The sequence below is a fragment of the Python bivittatus genome, unplaced genomic scaffold (assembly GCF_059951505.1).
Source record: "Python bivittatus isolate LINGU-HERP-01145 unplaced genomic scaffold, Pbiv_v1 ctg000610_np1212, whole genome shotgun sequence".
NCBI lineage: Eukaryota > Metazoa > Chordata > Lepidosauria > Squamata > Pythonidae > Python > Python bivittatus.
The window spans coordinates 22,126,883-22,149,984 of NW_028277088.1; the positions used below are offsets into that span (position 1 = coordinate 22,126,883).

Sequence of the window (23,102 nt, forward strand, 5' to 3'; positions counted from 1 at the left end):
ACATATGCATCATGATGTCATTGCATAATTGTGCCAATTATGTGAAGAAGCCATGAAGCACATGTCATTTTTGTATCACTATGGCTTGCTTTATATGCCTATGCTAGGAGACAAAAATACTTGATTAATATTTTCTTACTGTCCTCTCAACATTTCTTTCGGAATCTAAGGAACATTTAGAATATAATCAAAGCTTTAAAATTCTTACAGAAATACATCAAATGCTGGTTTTTGTGGAAAAGTGTAGGTTCTGTGGAGAAGGATGAGTGGTCACAATCACCTGAAAGTTTACAAAGGCATTGCTGTTGATTTATCCCTCAGTTATGACTATCCAGTAGATACATTTTTTCGTAAAAATAGAACAGAACAGAGTATAATAGAATAGAATATTAACTGAATAAAAGATATGAAAGGTGGATTTATTCAGTCTAAAACCTCTAGAACTAGGCAACCTCAGTGATTGTTATAAAAATATAGAAACTTTGGCAACTCTTTGTAAGAAGAGAGCTGTATAGTGTGATATGGTATATATACTATAGTTTGTTCCATGTGCCCACTAATTTGACTTTTCTTTAAAATTAGAGGAAGGTTTTATATGAAATTTAAATGATAATACAGGTAGTCCTCAAGTTACAATGGCAATTGGGATGGGAGTTTCTGTTGCTTGGGGTGATTGCTGCTGGGTGGGAGAGGGTGCACAAGTGGCCAGGTAGGCACAGTGCGAGCACAGTGAGGCTCAGGGAGAGTGCGAAGGTGGGGGAGACTAACCTGAGGAATTTGTGACCTTCCCTGCTGGACTCCCCATTGACTTTGCTTGTGGAAAGCTGGCAGGGAAGGTTGCAAATTGCAGTCACGTGACTGCAGGACACTGCAACTGTCATAAGTGCAAGCCGGTTGCCAAATGCCCAGATCGCAATCATGTGACCACAGGGGTGTTGGGACGGCGGTAGCTCTGAGGACCAGTCATAACCACCATTTGTTCAGCACTGTCATAACTTCAAACAGTCGCTGAACGAGTGGTTAACCAAGGACTGCCTGTAATGATATTTGACAGAATTATAGTAGCAATTTGTAGAATCTTTGTTAGAATCAAAACTGCCAGATCATAGCATGTGCCACTAGGTAGACACGTGCACCAACTTCTGACATACCTTCACAATGTGGTATGCCACAAGCAATAATATAAACTTGTAAATATCCCCAGTTATTTAAAGCAGGCAAGATAAGTAGCCTGCTATAGGGGAAATCATTGGTATACATCTGAAATTTCAGCAGTTATTTCTTCAGTTTCCTTCAGACAGACAGACCATAATTGTTGTGTTACGTATAAAAAGATTTTTAAAAAGCTCCTTTTGTTGCTACTAAAATTAATTTGTCCCACATATTTCTGCCATAAACATTATCCCTTAACTAATAGTTACATTGCCTAAGAATACCTGCTCTTGAAAATGAATAATTGTAGCTATTAATGACCAATTTAGAAATTAACAACCAAAGTAAAACCCTTAGGGCATTTGTCATCTTATAAATATTTATATTTTAAAACTATAAGTAATTATATTTGAAATTATCCCCAAACAATAAGGTGTTAGAAAGTCTTCAGAACATGCATGCAATTCATTAACATTTATTATGCATATTTTCTTTGTAAAAATAAAGATTTAAACATTTTAAATATGCCTTTGAAAGTACACGCAAAGCATATTTCCAAATACAGTTTTCCAATTCATCTTGTTACTTAAAATAATGCATTAATAGAGTCTAATAATATATCTGCTTATCTGCTTATTAATATATCTGTTAATGTGAATAATTTAAACTGTAAATAAAAGGAAAATACTTCCCAAAATTTCTCTAATTATGTTCAAGTACAACTCTGCAAGACAATTGATAAATGAAACAAAATATTTTAATTCTAATCAACATGGTGTTCATATTTTATGGCCCAATGGAAAATCTGAATTGTTTTGAATAAAGAGGAATTTGGAAGATATTTGTTTGTGTTATTAACATAACTTTTATATTGTCCATTCTCACAATGCCATAAAACATATTTAATTAAGTTTCATGACTTTGAACCTTTTAGACTGAATATAATAAGTTACTCTGTTTTGCTCTTTTTATCTGTTTGAGTAATATATTTTAGTGAACCAGTGCATAAATGAAAAAATGAATTGTATACTTAGATTTGGTTCTGTATTGGTAGGTGTGGTTCAGTGTCATAAACTACAATAGCCCTTTTAAAATATGATTATTTAAATGTATATGGGTGACAGTGTAATATGTTCATGTCTATAATTACTTTACTGAATTGGTTTGGAAGGAATTTTGGATCCATTCTGGAAACATTACATTTGAAACTTTTCAAATGAAATTATCACTTTAAAATTCTATGTCAATACATAAAGATATTTTAAAGTTAGGGATGCACATCAAAAGTTTTCAGTGTCATTGAAGTCAAGTTATTAAGTCAGGGCTAGATTTTCACATTAATTATAGTGGATATGCTAAACAGAATTATTTTCATTTAATGTAAATGATAAATTGCTGTTTCCCATTACTCTTCAGAAGATAAGCAGGTGCAAAAAAGGATAGGATAATATTATGCTAAATTAAAGCTGCCTCTTTCAGAGGGCATTGAAAATTGATTTTAAATAAGCTTTTCTGCAGATAATATGTCAAATATATAATCAATGCTCTGTTTTTGTATATTTGTCATTCAGGCATTCATTAATTACAATAAGCATGAACATCATTTATTAATAATATTTTTCCAATTTTTGTGCTTAATGAACCATCTGATGATGGATCTAGTGAAATACAACATTCTCCTGAACTTGCATCTTTAAAAAATAATTTGCCACCTTTTTCCCTTATAAGCATAAATATAGACATCTACAAAAAAAGATGAAAACAGTTTTGAAAGAGCCACTGATTATGAAGAATGAAAGAACCTTTTCACTTAATTTATTAAGAGGAAAATATCCTTATTAGCATTAGCAGATAAGAGTAAAATAATGCTAATAAATCAATCCTACACTGCAAATTAAGTATTCTTTGTTGTCACTACTAAGATCACCTTAGCATTCAGTCCCTCATCATTGCTACTATATGTCTCTTTGATCTGTCATTTGTTACTGGAAAGGATAATCCACATTATTACAAAGCTCACTCTTTTGGATTTATGAAAATATACAGTATATATTTTCGGCATTCACTGAAACTCTTCCTTTCTCTGCTTCCGTTCTTTTTAAATTAATTATATTCTTGGACTGCTGTGTTTTAATAAGCCAATTAAAGCACTTCTACTTTTTCATATGGAGCATATATTTTTATCTGCAGTCTTTATTTCAGGATTTTTGTCTCTGACTTCCTCAGGATTCTTTCAAAGCCTTCCTGATCAAGCTTGTCATGGTTCAGCTAAATCCTTTTTTTTTTTTACAAGTTATTTCTTCTGAAGTACAAGGCAGCTCACAGATACGAATACCACCTGAGCCCCATATTCTTGAACTTTCCTAGATATTAAAAGGCCATGGTGATACAGATGTAGCTGCTCTTGGCATTATCATTTATCTCCACACAGATTAGCAGAAGGGATCACTGTCTGTGAATTTGATAAGCACTGGAAATTGTTCTGTCACATCCCTAATCCATGCTCCTGACAGATCGCACTCTTCACAAGTCAGTGAGTTCACTCAGCATATGTTTGTTTCAGTAGTAAATTGTCAAATATCATAACTCTTCTCTTTGCCATCTTGCAGGATGCAGATACATGTCTCATTCTGACACACAAGGAAGAGTCATTTTTGATAATATGCAGAGAGACTGTCATATTTTCCAACTATACAACTATCGGGTTCTTTTTCCTGTAACACAGCATCACTCTACATATTATTGGGAATAAAATGAGTTAATTTCTCATTCATGCACTATATTTTATCATTCATCTACTACATATAGAAAACCATGGACATCACATGTTTAAAGAATTAGTGGCACTGACAGGATTTAGAAGCTTGGGAAGATGCTTGTTGGGAAGGGCACTGCTTTAATAATTTCTTGCTTACTTCCCTCCCACATACACTTAGAGTAACAAAACAAAACCTGTTGTTTTTTGTTGGAGAGGGAGAGAACATGTCCTTTTTTCCAGAAAATATAAAAGGATTGAACATGGTTCTTTCTCGTCCCTTCACAACATTTTGCCCAGAAGTGTCAAGTATGCTGGCTGGCATGCCTACCAGCTGGAATTGGTTCTGAAAGGAAAAACGGAAAATCATTCTTCACCAGGTCAACAGTAGTAGCAGTCACAATTGCAATGTTTTCCCTCTTTTTCTTAATTAAATAAGCACTCTTTTATTGGTTACGCTGGGTGCTACAGAGGTGAACCTCTAGACAATCACATCCTATTTCTTCAGAGTAACAGTTTCCCCTGCATTTTTTAAATAGAAAAGAATATTTAAAAAGCCAAAATTTGTACTGCTAAATTTTAGCTTTCTATATTACTTCCTTATTTCTTTGTTCTTAGCACTGCATCAATTCAAGTGCAGTGAATGACATTTCAAAAGTGATGAAAATTCTTGCTAGCAGGATATGTCTCAATCTGTAATCTATAATGAGAGTTGGAAAAATGTATCTCTTTGATGCAAGAGCTGATGTGTCTTTATTAGAGGAATTGTTGTTTTTAATGTGTTTGCCCTTACACTTTAATCATTGCTAACACACTGATATCACACTCCATAAACCTCTAAATTGGTTTGACCTTCATATGGCAACATTCATCCCACTCTCCTTGGACTCATTACTGAAAAGCAATACCTCAGTTAAAGTACAGTTTTCAGGACAAAACAGCAAAAATATTATTGTTTCCTTTTACACTGTCATCAAATGCACATTTTAAAACAATTTAGATAGCTTTAAAATAAAGATTCATCCTTCCATAAGGACTAAATAGCATGATTGTAAGATTATACTTCTGTGTTTAAATTATAAATTAAAAAAAAATATTTCTTCACATTTAAATTACACTCTGCCTTCTCAGTCATAACAGCTTCAGCTGAGACACCATTCAGATATCTTTATTCTATAATGTGTTCTCTACAAACCAAACCAATTTTAAATTTTGATTCTAAAACTTGATAAAAAAATATTGAGGAAATGGGACCTTTGGTCCTTAAAGGTAACTTACACATTTGGTTGTGCCCAAAGATCTTATTTCAGGTTCCCATACAATAGAATTGAATTATCTGTCTGTCTGTCTGTCTATTTATTTATTTATTTACAGTCAAAGACCAAAACCATTGCAAGGTGAAAACATACTTACAAAGATAGAGTTATTAATAGATTATATAATTAGATTTAATCAGATGGCAATATAAATACCAAATTAATAATTACATTAGACCCAAGTCCTCCATATAGCAGTGGATTCTGAACAGAATTTAGCAACCTTCCTGGATTTTGTTGAAAGAGAGGCCCCCTAGCAGAAAATACACATTTTCCTCATCCAACCAGTCCAAGCAGTAAACTAGCAGGGGCATTATTAGAGCAGAGCATCAGATTAATACATGGAACAATGCAGCAGAACGTGAGAAAATAATTCAACTGATCTCTCTGAACAGGGCAGAGGCAGTCCTGTAGCTGGATGTTGCTACAATTCCCTTCCAGAACCATAGATTGCATAATGTTAACACAGAAGAGCCAACAAAACTGCTTTTCTGTGCGAAGCAGACAGAGTATTAGAAGACTACTTGAGTTGCATAGTCTTCTATGTGTATCACCTTTTCAATAATGGGGGCTAGACTACAATCTTTCTGTAAAGCTGTTGTGAGTCTCTGGATTGCAGTGGGATATAAATGGTATAAATGAGAATCAAACATGTTGCTTTAACTCCAGTGACATTTTTTGAAACCTTTGTTGAAGCAAGAATTCAGCTGAGAGGCCACAATAATTTAAATTAATTGTCTGTGTTTTTCTTCCTGAAGAAATAAATTATTAATAAGGGGGGCAAAATAAACTTCCACGCAGTTTAATTTTAACCATCCTACTTCTGTATCATCTTTTTGAAATAGCATGTTATATAATACAGCTGTAGTTTCTTTATTTTTTCAGTCTTTTCTATTTTGTTTTATTGCATTGCATTGCAGCCTTTCTGTTTGAAAGTTCTAATATTGTTCCTGTATTTTATTAGCAAATATTAGCCTCATAAAAATCTGCTTTTTAAAATTGTGTGTGTGTACAGAGGAAATAAATAAAAATTTTCAACTTCAGTAACACAAAATTTCTGTACTTTCATGTTACATGTTAACTTCTTTCATAATCATAGTTTACAAGTTCATAAAGGTGCTGGGATGATAGGTAATTAGGAACTATTTCATCTCAGCATACTGAATCTAAAAACTAAATCTTCTACAAATTCTACTGCTATATGAAGTTGAATTTGTATAATTTGTTATCAAATTACTGTCTTGCCATTATTATTATTAATGTTAAAAGAATTATTTTTCAAAGGATTTACTATGCTTAAAACCTCTGTGAAGTCAGCATGGAACAATAATATTTTGCCGGCACACAAGACAGTTTTTGATGTAATGTTTTGACAAATGTTGTTGATACAAGACTGAACTTTTAATTATATGTATAAGTGTATATGTATGTATGTGTGTGTGTGTATACTGTGCAAAAGTTTTAGGCAGGTGTGAAAAAATGCTGTAAAGTAAGAATGCTTTCAAAAATATATATTGTAATTGTTTATGTTTATCAATTTACAAAATGCAAATTGAGCGAACAGAAGAAAAATACAAATCAGTATTTGGTGTGACTACCCTTTGGCTTCAAACCAGCATCAATTCTTACACTTGCACACTTTGTACACTTCCATCAAGTCAGGGATCTTGTAGGATTAGAGTCAGGTGTATGATTAACCATTATACCAAGCAGCTGCTAATGATCATCAATTTCATATGGAAGTTGAAACATAGTCATTAACTGAAACAGAAACAGCTGTGTAGGAGGCTTAAAACTAGGTGAGGAACAGCCAAACTCTACTACTAAGGTGAGGTTGTGGAAGACAGTTTCATGTCATAGGTCATACACCGTGGCAAGACTGAGCACAGCAACAAGACACCAGGTAGTTATATTGCATCAGTAAGGTCTCTCCCAGGCAAAAATTTCAAAGTAGACTGGGGTTTTAAGATGTGCTGTTCAAGCTCTTTTGAAGAAGCACAGAGAAATGGGCAACATTGAGGACTGTAGATGCAGTGGTCAGCCAAGGAAACTGAATGCAGCAGATGGAAGACACATCATGCTTACTTCCCTTTGACATTGGAAGATGTCCAGCAGTGCCATCAGCACAGAACTAGTGGAAACCAGTGGGACTCAGGTACACCTGTCTACTGTCTGGAGAAGTCTGGCCAGAAGTAGTCTTCATGGAAGAATTGTGGCCAAAAAGCCATACTTCTGATGTGGAAACAAGGCTAAGTGACTCAACTATGCACGGAAACATAGGAACTGGGGTGCAGAAAAATGGCAGCAGATGTTCTGGACTGGTGAGTCAAAATTTGAACTATTTGGCTGTAGCAGGAGGCAGTTTGTTTGCCATAGGGCTGGAGAGTGGTACAATAATGAGTGTCTGTAGGCACCAGTGAAGCCTGGTGGAGGTTCCTTGCAAGTTTGGGGCTGCATTTCTGCAAATGGACTTGGAGATTTGGTCAGGATCAGTGGTGCCCTCAATGCTGAGAAATACAGACAGATACTTATCCATCATGCCATACCATCAGGGAGGCATGTGATTGGCTGTATGTTTGGGGTCATTGTCCTGCTGCAGAATAAATTTGGGGCCAATGTCATTAAAAACTATCTTCAGCATAAAGAACAAGGAGTCCTGGAAGTGATGGTTTGGCCCCCACAGAGCCCTGATCTCAACATTGTTGAGTCTGTCTGGGATTACATGAAGAGACAGAAGGATTTGAGGCAGCCTACATCCACAGGAGATCTGTGGTTAGTTCTCCAAGATGTTTGGAACAACCTACCTGCCAAGTTCCTTCAAAAACTGTGTGCAAGTGTACCTAAAAGAATTGATGCTGTTTTGAAGACAAAGGGGTGGTCACACCAAATATTGATTTGATTTGGGTTTTTCTTCTGTTTGCTCACTTTGCATTTTGTAAATTGATAAACATAAATAGTTACAATATATATTTTTGAAAGCATTCTTACTTTACAGCACTTTTTCACACCTGCCTAAAGCTTTTGCACAGTACTCTGTGTGTGTATATATGCACAAACATTTTCAGTTTTGAAAACTACTGCAGATGAAAAAAATAATAAAATAGCTTTGTTCATGGTCTGAGTTTTCAAAATAAAGACTTGAATGACGTGCTGCAGCTAAAATGTCTTTGAGTGTAGTCCCTTTTTACTCCTCTATTTTTTTCTTGTAAGGAATGTGTTCTTGTACATCTCTACTTTCCATGTGCTGTTGTTCCCTATAATTAGCAAGCATACACACCTGTCTTTAGGCTATCATCTAATCTGTAAAACTATGTGAATAAATAGAATATAACTGTGACTTGATAGGATTTATTTTTTGTTTGTAATTATTGTGGATTGTTAAAGCAGGGTTATACAGTTGGATGCAGTGAAGTGTGTGTGTGAATTCCTGTGGGTTCAGTTAAAAATCCTAGTTTTAAATAATATCTATATTAATAAAATTGTTTCACCATATGTAAGCATTCTGATCTTTATATAGGAAGGCAATGCCCTACATACAAATATTAATGAACATGTTTCCCCCCCTCTTTTTCAGTTATTTTTATTTCAATTGCTGCGAGGACTTTCGTACATCCACCAACGTTACATTTTGCACAGGGATCTGAAACCCCAAAATCTTCTGATCAGTGACACTGGGGAGTTGAAACTGGCAGATTTTGGTAGGAAAGCCATTAATTACAAGATTATTTGATAATGATGTGAGCAATGTTGAGAGATGGCTTGAGCAATTCTCTTCTTGGTTCTAAGTTGATTTTGGCCACCATACCAGTAAAGAAAATGGAACAGGTAAAAATGCAGTACTTCATATTTCTATGATTTAGCCTTTATGTATGTATGTATGTATGTCAACTTAAAGCAGCATACATACCTAATGCTCCCACCTTCTATTCCAACAAAATCCAAAAGACTGAAATACCTTTCATACTGATTTGTGCCATCAAATTGGTGTTGACCATTAGTGACCACATGGAGTTTCTTCAGGTTGTTCTGTCCCCAACTTGGTCCTTCAGGTCTTCCAACAGTGCACCCATTGCCAGTGTTACTGAGTCTGTGTAAAAAGGGTAGACAATCCCTATCTGTATTTTGCAGTGTTTCTTTATGTTACTTGTCAAGTTTTCAATCATTTTTGTCTTCAGTTTTTCAAATATTACCATAAAGAGATAAATAAATAGAATTTGGTAGCAAAAATTGCAAAGCATTACAGTGCAGTCAGTTCATTTAGTGAAGAATGGAAACAACTGAAAGGATTTTCTTCCCAAGCCTAATATCTGGAAGCAAATTCTAAGACTCTATAAAACTGTATTGTAAATGAGCTAAATTGAGATAATGGATGTTAAAGAAATTGCAATTGATTGCTATATCTACATGAAGTATAGATATGAAAGTTGTCACTAGCATAAATGAACTTGATTTGGTTTTATGCAGTGACAGTAAATGGAGTTTATGTTAACTCCCACTTCATGAATAGTTTTCAGTCTTCATTTGAATGACATTGCGGCAGATCCTTGAGAAACCTCTTTCACCCATACTTGTGGGAAAAAAATGTTACTAATGTTCATATGATGTACTTACTGCTAAAATGTTGTTAATATAAAAAACCTGTCAGTCATGGGGTAAAGTCATGTAGCATCTTAGATAATAACGGGTGAATAATACTTTATTCATGAAACAAATACTATATGCAGTTGATGGAACATGTTATATTCTTATTCATTCAGTTGATAACATTGACAAAAAACTAATATTTTGACATTCTGTGTTTACAAACATCTTGTATTATTGTGAGTAGACAGAAGAAAAGTCACTTATATTAACTATATATTTTCGTGCCTTTATTAATTGGGACATTACAAGTATTGATAAAAAAGGCATTCTTGTTAGAATTAGTTGAAAGGTTTTAGACTTTGAGCTTGGACTGAATATAGGATTGCAGCATTACAGGTAGTCCTCTTTTAGTGACTGCAGTTGGTTCCAGCAACTTAGTTGTTAAGGGAAATGGTCACTAAGTGAATACGTGACAGAGATGCTGCAAAGATCACTGGTTGCTGCCATCTCATTCAGATAAAGTTCTCTCCTACAGTGTTCTGTGCCTGACCCATTTTTTTTCCCTTTTTTTGTCCCCTCGCAGGGCGAAGAGATTGATTAAGCAAGCTATCTCTTCCTGAGCTGCTTTTCTTCTCAGCACAGTGCTTCCCTAAAAAGTGCTAACCACAAGTTAACAAGCTCAGCTCTGTGATCTTAATTAGTTGATAAGAGCCCTCTGGCCCATTTGCAGCTGCTGCCTGAAACTGACCAGATCTTAATCAGTTTCACACTGAAGGCTTTTGTTGTGTAAATGTGTACAGTGGTCAGAAAATGATTTTTTTATTATCATTTATTACTGTTGTATTTGCGATCAATCGCTCTCTGAGGCAGTTGCTAAACGAGGACTATCTGTATAGCATTTTGTTTGCAAACTGTTTTTCCCAAGTCATGTTGGCTCTGTTCCAGAAGAAGATTTCTAAGTAAGAGAAGATGTATAAGCACAATCTTTTCCTATTTTTTTGGAGTTTCATACTAATTATAATAGGATGCTATTAAATACGGAATTAGGCAAATTTGGTGCTGTACAAGTTCTTTCAGGAGCTTGCATAGGTACATTCTCAGTCATTTGTGGCATATTATGATTTATTTGATCTCATTAATAATAGAATATTAGGACATTTTTTCCTGATGTCCAACTAATTAAATTACTTCCTTGTAGTATCTTGTCATATCTTCTGAACAATTCTGCCCTGTCTTGTATGTTACAGCCTTTCAGATACTTGAAGACAACTATCATGTCTCCCCGCAGTGTTCCTTTCTCCAAGCTAAACATACTCAATACCAATACCTGCAACTGCTGCTCTCTGATACTCCCCATTTTGCCAATGTCTTTCTCACCAGCATCAAACAGACCAGTCTGTAGTTAACCAGGCCTTCTTTTTTCCCCTTTATGAAGACATCTGCTGTTCTTCAATTCTCTGCCAGCATACCTGACCTGTGATTTCTCAAAAATCATAGAAAGAGTCACTCCCAGTCAAAGTCACTCCCCGGGAACTGGGATTAAGCTTTCTTCCATTAATGTTGAAAAATAACCTTACAAAGGTAGATAATATTCATTTTAAATTCATTAATTTTGTTTAATGAGCTACCCCTTGCATGTTGTATATACATACATTAGCTCAGATAAGAAACACTACTCAACATGTAAACTGGTATTGATAATACAGAAACATATATTTAACTGCATTTTTAATGTATTAAATGTTAATACACTTAAACATTTAATTAGCATTAAGCATCTTTGAGTATGCAATAAAAGTAGTGGCACTGATGCAAAGTGAAACATAAATAACACATATCCTTTACCTATTATTTTCTTGAGGTTTTGTATTGGGCACATGATCAGCTTGACAATTAGGTGATATTAGCTGAGTTCTACAACTGGCTCACTGTTGTCTTGTTGCTGTAAAGAATTGAGGTATAGCAGCAGGATGCCTCCTGTGACCTTTTTATTTGTAAGAAAGAGCAAGGTCTGAAAGGCACTTCATGGAATTGTCACAAAGTTATCCATATAGATCCAGGCCAACATTGACAATATTATATGCTCACTATATTATCTTTCTAATTACCTTTTGACTTTGCATTCACTCTCACTTTAAAATTTAAAAAGTTCCCATATTTACCAATATCAGGAACCCTGACTATCAAAAGAGAGTGTGTGGCTTCCTGTGGTGTAACCATGGAAACAGACAAGGCATGCTTAAACAAAGTGATTGCACATGCTGTGCTAATTAATCGTGTCCTACAGCTTTCCCTCAGCTGGAAGAAGCGGTTAGATAAATTTTGCATGAGGAAGCATGTATGGATTCACAAATAATATGAAATATGTTGCCACTTCTAGACTGGAAAAGCCAGTAATGATATAATGAACATTTATTTTAACTTGCAAGTTTTAAAAGAAAATACAATCACTTAGATTTTTGGTAATACTGTAATATAATGACAGTAATACAGTGATTCTAAGATGTTGAACTATTGTTTGATACTTGAGATAGCTGATCATGAGAGTGTAATTACTTAAATAATTTAGGCCTAGTACATTATAGTTATGCCTTTCTTGAATATTTAATCACTTTGTTCTTCCTTGCTGGCTTACTCTACTTCTGTTATTTTTAAATATGATGCTAAATATATATTTAAATATAACATTTAAAGCAAAAAGACAAAATATTGCAGTATGCCTTGAAATTTGCATCTCCAGCAATAGTCTACTACCTATTTGTAGGTTTTTCTAAGCCTTTTTTTTTTTTTGGTGCCTTTGAGTCAGTGTTGACTCTTGGTGACTGCCTGGACTAGTCCCTGCAGTTTTCTTGGCATGATTTTTGGAAGTGGTTTGTCGTTGCCTGCTTCCTAGGGCTGAGAGAAAGTAACTGGCTCAAAGTCACCCAGCTGGCTTTGTACCTAAGGTGGGACTAAGAACTCATGATCCCCTGGTTTCTAGCCTGGTGCCTTAACTTAGCTCTCTTTACTAAGACTATAGAAAAATAAATTACCTATAAATACTAATTTTTAGATTCACATTGCTTCAGATCTAATTTCATATTTCCTGGCTGATATACCTTCTTAAGCCATATATTATTTAATATTGAAATTCTTTTAAGTGCAGTGGTAAAAACTGCTGCTGTAAAGTTGGTCCATCTTTTTATATCTGAGTATGCTTATTAAAAGATGTGGAGATATTAAATAATCTTCAAATATGTTTTTAAAAACTGCAGTGGAATATCTGAGCCCAAAATGAAAGGTTGAAGACCCATGGGTCTTCAGTCCCAACCTCACCTCCTGCTTTGGGGTATAGTTTCAGTAGTTCCTACTGCCACCAGCTATCTTCCAGGGGCACATCACCTGGTGTCCTCTCCCAACCCCTGTATGTGACAGTAATGGGGATCTGCAAATTCCTTTCTGGCAATTAAAAAGTACAAATGCAGGAAAGAAAGAAGTAATAATTTCAATACTGCATCCTCCTGCCTATGTAGAGTAGGTGCAAGCAATTAGATCATTCAACCCTTGTTCCTCTCATTGGAAGATAGACCAACCTCACAAGAGATAAACAGAACCAAACTTTATTTAAGAACTTTATTTGAAATTCCAGATAATAAAATATAAATAGAATTGATAAAAAATAAATTATAGAGGCATTCAAATCACAATGCTATTGCTGGCAACTTAAAAGAAAAAAATTGAAAAGAAAATTCAGTGCCCCAGGCAGACCACAAAATGCTGCTGTCTGATACAAATGGCATAATTTCCCTGTTAGATGGGGATATAGTGCAATTCAGTATTTCAGATTACAATATTACAAAGTTCAATGATATTTGCCTTCCCCAAGTCCTGCTGTGCTGCCTTTTCATGGTGGTGAGGTGTTCCTGGGAGGGATGAGCAAGAAACATTGGAAGTGCATGCCAGCAGGGTCACCCAAGCCGTGAAGGTCATCCCAGTTGCCCAGCTAAAGCAAGCAAAAACCTATATTGGTTAACAGTAATATAGGAAGGTGCTGGAGGCAAAAGATTACTTTTGTGGCAACAATTCATACTGTTCAGGAGAAGGCAATGGTAAATCATTCCTGTATTTTTACCAGGAAAACCACATAGAAAGAAAATAATAAATCATTGACAATATAATACTGGATAATGGAGCCCTCAGGTCAGATGGCACTCAACATACCACTGAGGAAGTGCTGAGGATTTTTCAGAGTACTAATGGTGTTTATGATGTGGCTAGATTATAGCCTTTGAAACATTTAGTGATGATGTTGCCATAGAGGAAAAGAAATTCTGAATCTGCAAACACAGAATTACAGTGGGAACATGGAACATAAGAAGCATGAACATGGGAAGCTCAGCAAAGTGAAAGATTAAATGAAACAACTAAAAGTTGACATATTAGGCATCAGCAAATTGAGATAGACTGGGATTGGGCACTTTCAGTCAGAAGATCATACTGTTTATTACTCAGGACATGAAAAACAAGGAACATGTTCCTTTTCAAGTTAGGAAGAATATAGCAAGAACATTACTTGGCTACAATGCAATCAATGACTGAATAATATCAATTAGACTTCGTGGACAACCCTTTAATATAATGGTCATTCAAGTTTATGCTCCAACTTGCCAAAATTGGAAACATGAAAGGGGAAAATGTAGTTGGACTGTATGGCTTAGAAAGCCGATTATAAGCAGGAGACCAACTTATCAATTTCTGCACTCCAATGATTTCTTCATAGGTAACACTGTCTTCAAGCAACCAGAATGATGCCTCTATACATGGATATCACCAAATATAGAAATCAAATTAACTATATAATTGCTAAAAGGAGGTGGAGGAGCTCAGAGTTGTCCTCTGGGGGAGATGGGCGACATATAAATTTAATAAATAAATAAAAAATAAAATAAAAAATATAGCAGCAAAGACAAGGCCAGGTGCTGACTGTGGAACATATCACAAATTGCTTTTGTGCAAGTTCCAAGTTAAGAAAAAGAAAGCCAACCAGTTTCCACAATAGAATTCACCATTTTCAAGTAGAACATCAGGAATTGCTTTGAAGTCCTGAACTTCATTAATAGAAGTAATTAAGGATGAATGTGAAAAAGAACTACCAAAGAAACAGAAGAAAACAAACTGGATGTCAGAACAAACCATGGAAATTACCAAGAAGAGAAAAGAACCTAAGCCAAGGACAGAAATCTCAAAAAGGAACTTAACAAAGAGTTTCAGAGAGCTATTAGAAGAGACAAAAAGCAGTATTACAACAACATCTGTAAAGACATTGAAGATGGAAACAGACATGGAAAAACAAGGAAAATCTTCCAAAAAATTTCTGAAATTGGAAAGAGATTCCAACCACTAATTGATATGCCAGATAGTAATCAATTCAAAGGAAATCAAATGAAAGGAGATACTGAAATATTGTACATCGAAGATACTTTAGAAGTTATTCTCTACTTACAAGAATGTCTGCTACTAAAGTTAGATCAGCACTCCAGTTGCTGCCTAGTCGGAAGGCTACAGGAACTGATGGAATACTTATAGAAATATGGCAGGCAACGGAAGAAATAGTAAAGGTTGTAACTGGGCTATGCTAGCAAATCTGGAGAATGATACAGTGGCCAACAAATTGGAAGAGGTCAATCTAAACATTCCAGTTCTATCTATCTATCTATCTATCTATCTATCTATCTATCTATCTATCTATCTATCTATCTATCGTACTGTATCCTTAATTTCACATGCTAACAAAATAATGCTTAGGATCATTCAGTGCAGATTAAAACCCTACATGGAAAAAAATGTCGGATGTTCAAGCTGGGGTTAGAAAAGGCTGAGGAACATGACCTGTTATTGCTGATGCGTGCTGGATAATTGAGAAAGCCAAAGAATACCAAAAAGAAGTCACAATGTGCTTCATTGATTATAGAAAGGCTTTCAGTTGTGTCAATCACGTCAAGCTGTGGAATGTACTTAGATAATAGGAATCCCAGAATATCTCATTGTCCTCATGAGAAACTTATATACAGGTCAGGAAGCCGCAGTACAGACAGAGCATGGTGAAACAGACTGACTCCATGTTGGCAAAGGAGTGAGACATACTCTCCTTTTATTTATTCAATATATATGCTGAATATATATCAAGGAAAGCTGGATTGGAAGATGAGTGTGGTTTTAAAATCGGATGAAAAAACATAGTGCAATAACCTGCACTATGCTGATGACACTACTCTAAAAGCAGAAAATACACAGGATCTGCAAGCTCTAGTAATAAAAGTAAAGGAGTATAGTGAAAAAGTGGGACTAAAATTAAATATAAAAATGACCAAACTAATGACAACAGGTAAAACAGCCAGCATTAGAATTGATAATGAAGATATTGAAGTGGTAGATAGCTCTGCCTTTTAGGATCAACTATCAACAGTAAAAGAACAAGCAGTCAAGGAATACGCTGCAGAGTAGCACTTGGTAAAGGGGCCATTAAGGAAAAGATATTTGGATGCCATGAAGTGTCTATACCTACAAAGATCAGAATAGTGCAAACCATGGTATTCCTTGTGACAGTCTATGGAAGTGAAAGTTGAACTTTGACAAAGCAGAATAGGAAAAGCCTTGATGCTTTTGAACTTTGGTGTTGGAGAAGACTCCTGAGAATACCGTGGACAGCCCAGAAAATATACCAATGTATCATTGAACAAATCAATCCAGAATTCTCTCACAAGGCACAAATGACTAGGCTCAAATTATCCTACTTTGGACACATTATGGGAAGACTTAGCTCTCTAGAGAAGGCTCTAATCCTGGGAAAGGTAGAAGGAAAGAAAAGAAGAGGATGACTCAGTAGCAAGATGGATGGACCTGAAAGACCAGGTTAGGGACAGATTGTTATGGGGAAATTCTATCTATGTAGTAGCTAAGAGTCAACACCAACTTGATAGCACATAATCAATCAATCAGTGATATTTGGCTGGGCATGAAGATCTTACTTTTTATGCCCAGCCAAATATCACTGAATTTGACTTAACACGAAGAAGAAAAATTCAATCTAGTGCAAGTCCTAGGTAAACATTTTTATCTGTTTGTATAAAGATAGAAAACTCTTGAAAGAGATATTTCTCCTGCTTCAATTACCTGAACTATTCTTCAATTTCCTGAAGTATTCCAGCTTCTCAAAAATTCAGAGGTTGTACAGAGAATATTAAATTCCGCTCTTTCCCAGTCGTCCTACTCTTCTTAAAACAACAACATCATCATCAACAACAAAGACATATTTTCCCAGTCTCCATGGAGGGAGGGGCCAGGGTTAGTCTGACTCTGGACCTTAGAATGCGACTGTGCCTTCCTTTAGATGTATATTTTGTGTCTGAGGTGGTAGCTTTTGTAGGCTATAGTCATAATAAAAGTATGTGATATTGCTGTATTTCTTCAATTGCTGTTCTGTAAAGAGCAATAACTTCAAGGTTTTTTTTAGTCTTTGTGAGCAATTTTTGGAAGACACATCTTCTTTTATCAAATTGCTAATTGTAATAATAGTATTCTGGCATAGTTACTAACTTTATTTTATTTTTATATTTTTGCCAAATTACCAAAGCATGCTTTAGTTATGTCCATTAAAAGAAATGGAATGTCCAAGTATACTTTAATATATTAACCTTATTCAGTCTTGTTACTTTATAAACCACAATTTAAAAAAGGAGAGTATAGCTGCCATATAGTACTATTCTACATAACAAAGCATAATGCCTGTTTGATTTATTGAATGACATAATACTGTCGTAGCAATTCTGTTGCTCTCCACAATTCTCCCCACAACTCTCCCCTCTCCACAATTTTTTATCATTTATTCATGAGTCACCAATTGCACCAAGCTGCAATGAGATTTAAGAATAAGAAACTTCTCTTGGTGTTGCATCTGTTTTAATTTTTGATGTTCCATCTATCTTGATCTGGGACTACAGTTCTAGATACCTATGAACTTCTAGGAATAATGTTATTTAGCATTATTTGTTATTTAAATTAAATGTTAAAATGATAAGGAAAATTATATATTTTTTCATTCCTTAGCATGCTATAGAATAGCATATGCCTAAAGCTTAAAATGATTCCAGTGTAAAATAGATAAAGATGTAATATTTTTCTTCTTGTTACTTAGTTCTGGTTACATTCTTTATTTTAGCTGCTGATGTTTAAGGATATATCTGTACATTTATATTTAGTAGTTTTTAAATTATGTCTAGCATGTTTTCTGTTTCCTATTTTATTATGGACACCAAATATTTTAAAAGCATGGTAATGATGACAAACATTATTGTTGCAATCTCTTTATTATTATGAGTTTCCATTTTGTTTTATGATGTGCTGAATAATGGAAATGAATATTAGTTTTCTTTGACTAAAATAACATACAGTGAGAATCAAATCCTGTCTTTCAAGCAATGTCATGTGCAAGCCTATTAAAGGCTCATCCATTATTTTTTCTTATCTTTCTATTGTTGTATTTGCATTTATTCTTCAGGACTTGCAAGAGCTAAATCTGTTCCTAGTCATACCTACTCTAATGAAGTGGTTACCCTTTGGTACAGACCTCCGGATGTTCTCTTAGGCTCAACAGAATATTCCACTTGCCTTGATATGTGGTAAGAATGCAGCACGTTTACTGAATCCATATATTATGGATATATTGACTCGTTCAGACAAATGGTGTGTTTGACTAGTTATGATTGTAGTTTGTGCATACTTATCTAGAAACTCATTGAGACTAGGAATCCAGTGAGCAGTAATCAGTATGATGCTGTTTATTTGTGTAGTGTGTTTCCAAATTCTACTGTAAGTAGATTAAAAAGGAACAAATCAGTATGTGACTGTTTAATTTCATTATATTATTTTAGCCCATTTCTCTAACTTATCAAGATTTTTGTGAATTTTATAACTGCCATCCAAAAACGTGATAAATAGTCCTAGTTTTCATTTAAAGGATCTTCCATTTGGGGGATTTTTTCTTCCTTTAAGTGACACAAACCATATACCACCAGCAGTTAGAATAATAGCACACCAAAAATTGGAATGGCACTCTCTAAGCAGCACCTATAGAAGCACAAGCAGTCTGTATAGCTGGATCTTCACCTTTCCAGGCCAGGTGGAAGGAGGCCAGAAAAAGAAGGCCAAATCATAGCTACACGGTCTCCAATTTTCTGCAAGCTTTTTGTAGCTAGATATGTTGAAACAGTACTAACTCTTCTCTTGCCAAGCTACAGTTGCTTATTAGTAAGTAAATACAGTGGTACCTCGGGTTATGAACTTAATCCGTTCCGTGACTCTGGTCGCAACTCGAGTTGGTCGCAACCCGAGGCAAATTTCCCCATAAGGTTCAATGTAAATACGATTAATCTGTTCTGAAACATATCCATTTTATTTTTAAACCACAAAAACATGAAAAAAAGTACAGTACAGCACAGTATGAAGAGGGAGAATGGGGTGGGGAGGCAGTTATTGTTTGGAGGGAGAGTCCCCCTCCAAAAGGACATCAGGGAGATCTCCTTCAGGGGTTTCCTCTCTTCCTTGCCTCTTAGCTGCAGGCTCAGTTCTGGGGAAAAACCTGTCTAAAGTCAGTTGTTTTTTCCTGCGGTGCATAACCCTCCGGAAATGAAATTGCCATGCTGACAAGCACACGAAAAACCTTCCAGAACACCACAAAACACACCACAAGCCTCACCGAACGTCTCCTTGCTACCGCGATCTCACCCACAGGAAGCCGCGACTGCGTGGCAGCAGGGAAAATGGCCGCGGATCTGGTTCGCAACCCGAGGTAAATTTTTGCGGCCAGAGCTGGTCGTAACCCGAAAAGTTCATTAACAGAGGCGTTCGTAACCCGAGGTACCACTGTATATACAGTATGTAAATAGGCATATATTTTCAAGTGAATAAATATCCACTTACTCTGTATTTTATTGTTAATCCAGTTTTTCTGGAGCATGCTATACGCTAACTTAGATTTGGAGAGCAGTAGACAGAAACTATGTAATCCAATGTACAAGAATATTGAAATACTATTGCATGGGTACAACAAACGCTATTAACAAAAGTGTTGCCTAGCATTTTTTTTGTTTTGGCAAAATATTTATTTATAAGATGACAGTAATAATTGGGATAGACTAAAATACTCTGCTGTAATATTAGTACAGTATAGTTTTGCATGTGGACTGTCCATGAATTGCTTCTTCTTAGAGAGACATTTGGTATAGTCCTGGAAAAGGAAGGATGGCTGGTAAGGAGAGAAGAGTTGTCAGGGAAGAATGTGAGCATAGCTTTCATGATGCAGATTAGATCAGCTATTGATGATTGCTGACTTGTTCCATGTTCTCAGGTTTTTGCCTATCTATTATCCTATAGGGAAAAAACCATATATATTATGGTGCCTGATACCCTTTACCACCACCACTGACCACTTTGTAGATCAGTGTCATTTATTAGGGAAAAAAGGGCCCACTTCACCATTTTTGTTGTACTGCCTTGTAGTGTCTTGAAGGCTTTTGTTTACCAAATTTTAAAATGTTTTTTCCTTGGAAAAAAATCACAACCACTTAATCTGTACACAGAAGAAATTAGATAAGTACTGATGGTTTTATCTTCAGGTTTTAAAATTAAGAAGCACTGTTTTGAAGATGGGGCAGTTACCATTTTTGCTAAATTCCAAGCTAAAACAATATCATCCAGGCTCCTGGTAGTAAGTACAATGGAACAGAATAGCTTCTATCTCCAGGGTATTGTAGATTCTTTCACTGACCAAATTTTAGGAAATCAAAGATGCTGGAAGGAATCCTTCTTTCCTCACTGTTATCAAACAGAAATAAAAGACTGCACTCTGCTTCCACTTGCGCTTTCTTTGTGTTATAAAAAGGGGAGGGGGAGAAGGAGAGGGGGAGGAGAAATTAGTTACTATGGAAGTAGAATGTTATTATTTCATTTTCATTTTCTGAAATGAATTTTCATGTTTAATTAGAGAGGAAAAACAATTTTCTCTACCATCTGTGTCTGAAAATTACTATGGATGATATTGTAGTCAACCATCCTAAAGCAGATTAGTTGTAACCTTTTCATATGCTTCTGGGGCCCAACAACAAAAAGCAAGAGGTGTTGAACCCATCCTTGCCTATTATGTCCTCATAGTGTTGTGACTAAGGACTTTCCCTGCTGATGAACAGATTTCTGTTACTGTAGCATAACTGAGAAGAAAATTTGGGAGGTAACCTTAACTTGGGAGGAAATTCTATACTCCTCATTTGAGCTCTGTCTTTGTACTCTTCTGCCTTCTATATTGTGCTAAAGTTATTTCCAAATGCATGGTTTTGCTATCAATATAGAACATTTCCCCTAAGATTTGTTGTTCCTGAGAATGTGTGCTGTTTCTGCTTTTGTAAAAGCATGAAAATATAATTTCATATTATTGATTTTCCTTTGGGGTAATGAAAAAAGGTATGAACAAATTAATTGAATATTAGCATTATTCTGGTTAAAATGACTACCAGTTTTTGATCAGATAAATGCAAAGATCATAGTTCTGACAGAAATACACTCTTAAATTTGAAACAGAGATATTTTAAGTAGTATGAGATTTCTAAAATGAAATCCATTATGAGGGAGATCATCAAACCAATCAGAGACTTATTTTCCCAGTAACACACATTACTATTTCCAAGGTGAAATCTAATAGCTGGGGGACACAAAAATAATATCTTTAGTAATGGTCATGAAATATTGATGTCTCATGATGTAGGACTTCTAACTCAAGTCAAAAAGATATACAGGACCTTTCAGGAGAAATGCTTTTCTTCCAGGTGAAAAATGAGGCATTACTGATTACATCTATCAGATATATGAATCCACCAAAATGATAATTCATCTTCTGCAAAATACTGAGCAATTTCAAGCTGCAAGCTGGAGCAAACAGATCAAACAGATGTTACAGTTGATATGTATGCTTGTTGGGTACATCTGATAACAACATTTAGATGTTACACACAATGTTCAACTGAATTTCAGCTGAATCTATTCCAAACAACATAATAATTTATCAAATAATAGCTCTGTGTAGGTGTATAATTTTGCCTACCTTAACTTAGATGCATTATAATACATCAACAGCATTATTTTTTGTATTATATAGCACAGCCCTTAGGACAGTGATTCACTGCCATACTATTAGACTACTGTAACAGACTCTTCAAAGGGCTACCTTTGAAGTTTGCCTGGAAACTGCATTTGGTTCAGAATATAGCTGCCTGGCTTCTGGATGGTGAGAGCCGATTTAGCAGCATAACACTAGTGCTGCAGTCATTACATTGGCTGCCAATTTTATGAGTCCAGTTTATATATTTATTAGATTTATATTCTTTTTTGCTTTCTAAGAGCTTAGCTCAGGAGCCCTGAGAGTATGGAGTAATTTATCCTCTCTTGAAGTTTGGCCCCATATTGTTAATTTTCAAAAAGCCATAAAATAATTCCATTTAAATGATTTGGAGCATTTGTGGTAGAGTTGAGCTGCCTTTTTGTTTTGTTTTGTTCAACTTTTGATTTTGCTTATGGGTGGTATGTTTTAGATTGTATATTTTTTTATTGTAGTTTAACAATCATATTAATCTCAGAAATGCTCCCAATAAAAACTTCCTGTCTTTTCAGAAATAATATTTTCTGACTTTTCAAAAATAATTTTTAAAGTGGTTGACAAATTTACATGATACAGTTAAGATAAGAAGTAGATAAATAGCAGCATCTAGTATATAAAATAATTAAAATGTTTATAATATCCGTTCACCTCTTTGAAAGTATAATTCACCTTTTTCTTAGTTGGCCGAGTGACAGTAAACACCAACAATAGTATTGTTTTTATTCATTCCTCTAGTTATGTTAACCCACATGCTTTTTACATTACAGGTGGTCCTTGTTCAGTGATCGTTCGAACTTGCAACTGCACTGAACAAGTTGTATTTACGACTGGTCCTCAAAGTTCCAGCCATCACAGCATCCCATAGTCAGGTGGTTGCCATTTGCAATCTTCTTTGTCAGCTTCCTACAAACAAAATCAATGGGAAAGCCTCCAGGAGGTCACAAATGGCAACCACGTGACATCTTCGCTTAATGACAGCACAGGATTGGGAAGTGCTGGAACTGCTGTCACTATGCCACACAGTCACATGAAGTCGCACTTTACAGTTGCATCCCTTAGCGATGGAAATTCTGGTCCCAATTGCCATTGTTAACTGGGACTACTGTATTGC

At 35.3% G+C, this 23,102-nt stretch overlaps 1 protein-coding gene across 3 annotated transcripts in view; it reads left to right on the plus strand.

The window, feature by feature from the left end:
- Positions 1-23,102, plus strand: part of CDK14 (cyclin dependent kinase 14) — a 251,509-nt gene that overhangs the window by 123,628 nt on the left and 104,779 nt on the right. For all 3 annotated transcript variants that reach the window (XM_007424673.3, XM_088150533.1, XM_025164414.2), the window contains 2 exons: positions 8,798-8,921; positions 18,344-18,464. In XM_007424673.3, the coding sequence (XP_007424735.1) occupies positions 8,798-8,921; positions 18,344-18,464 (245 nt within the window). The remainder of the gene's footprint in view (positions 1-8,797; positions 8,922-18,343; positions 18,465-23,102) is intronic.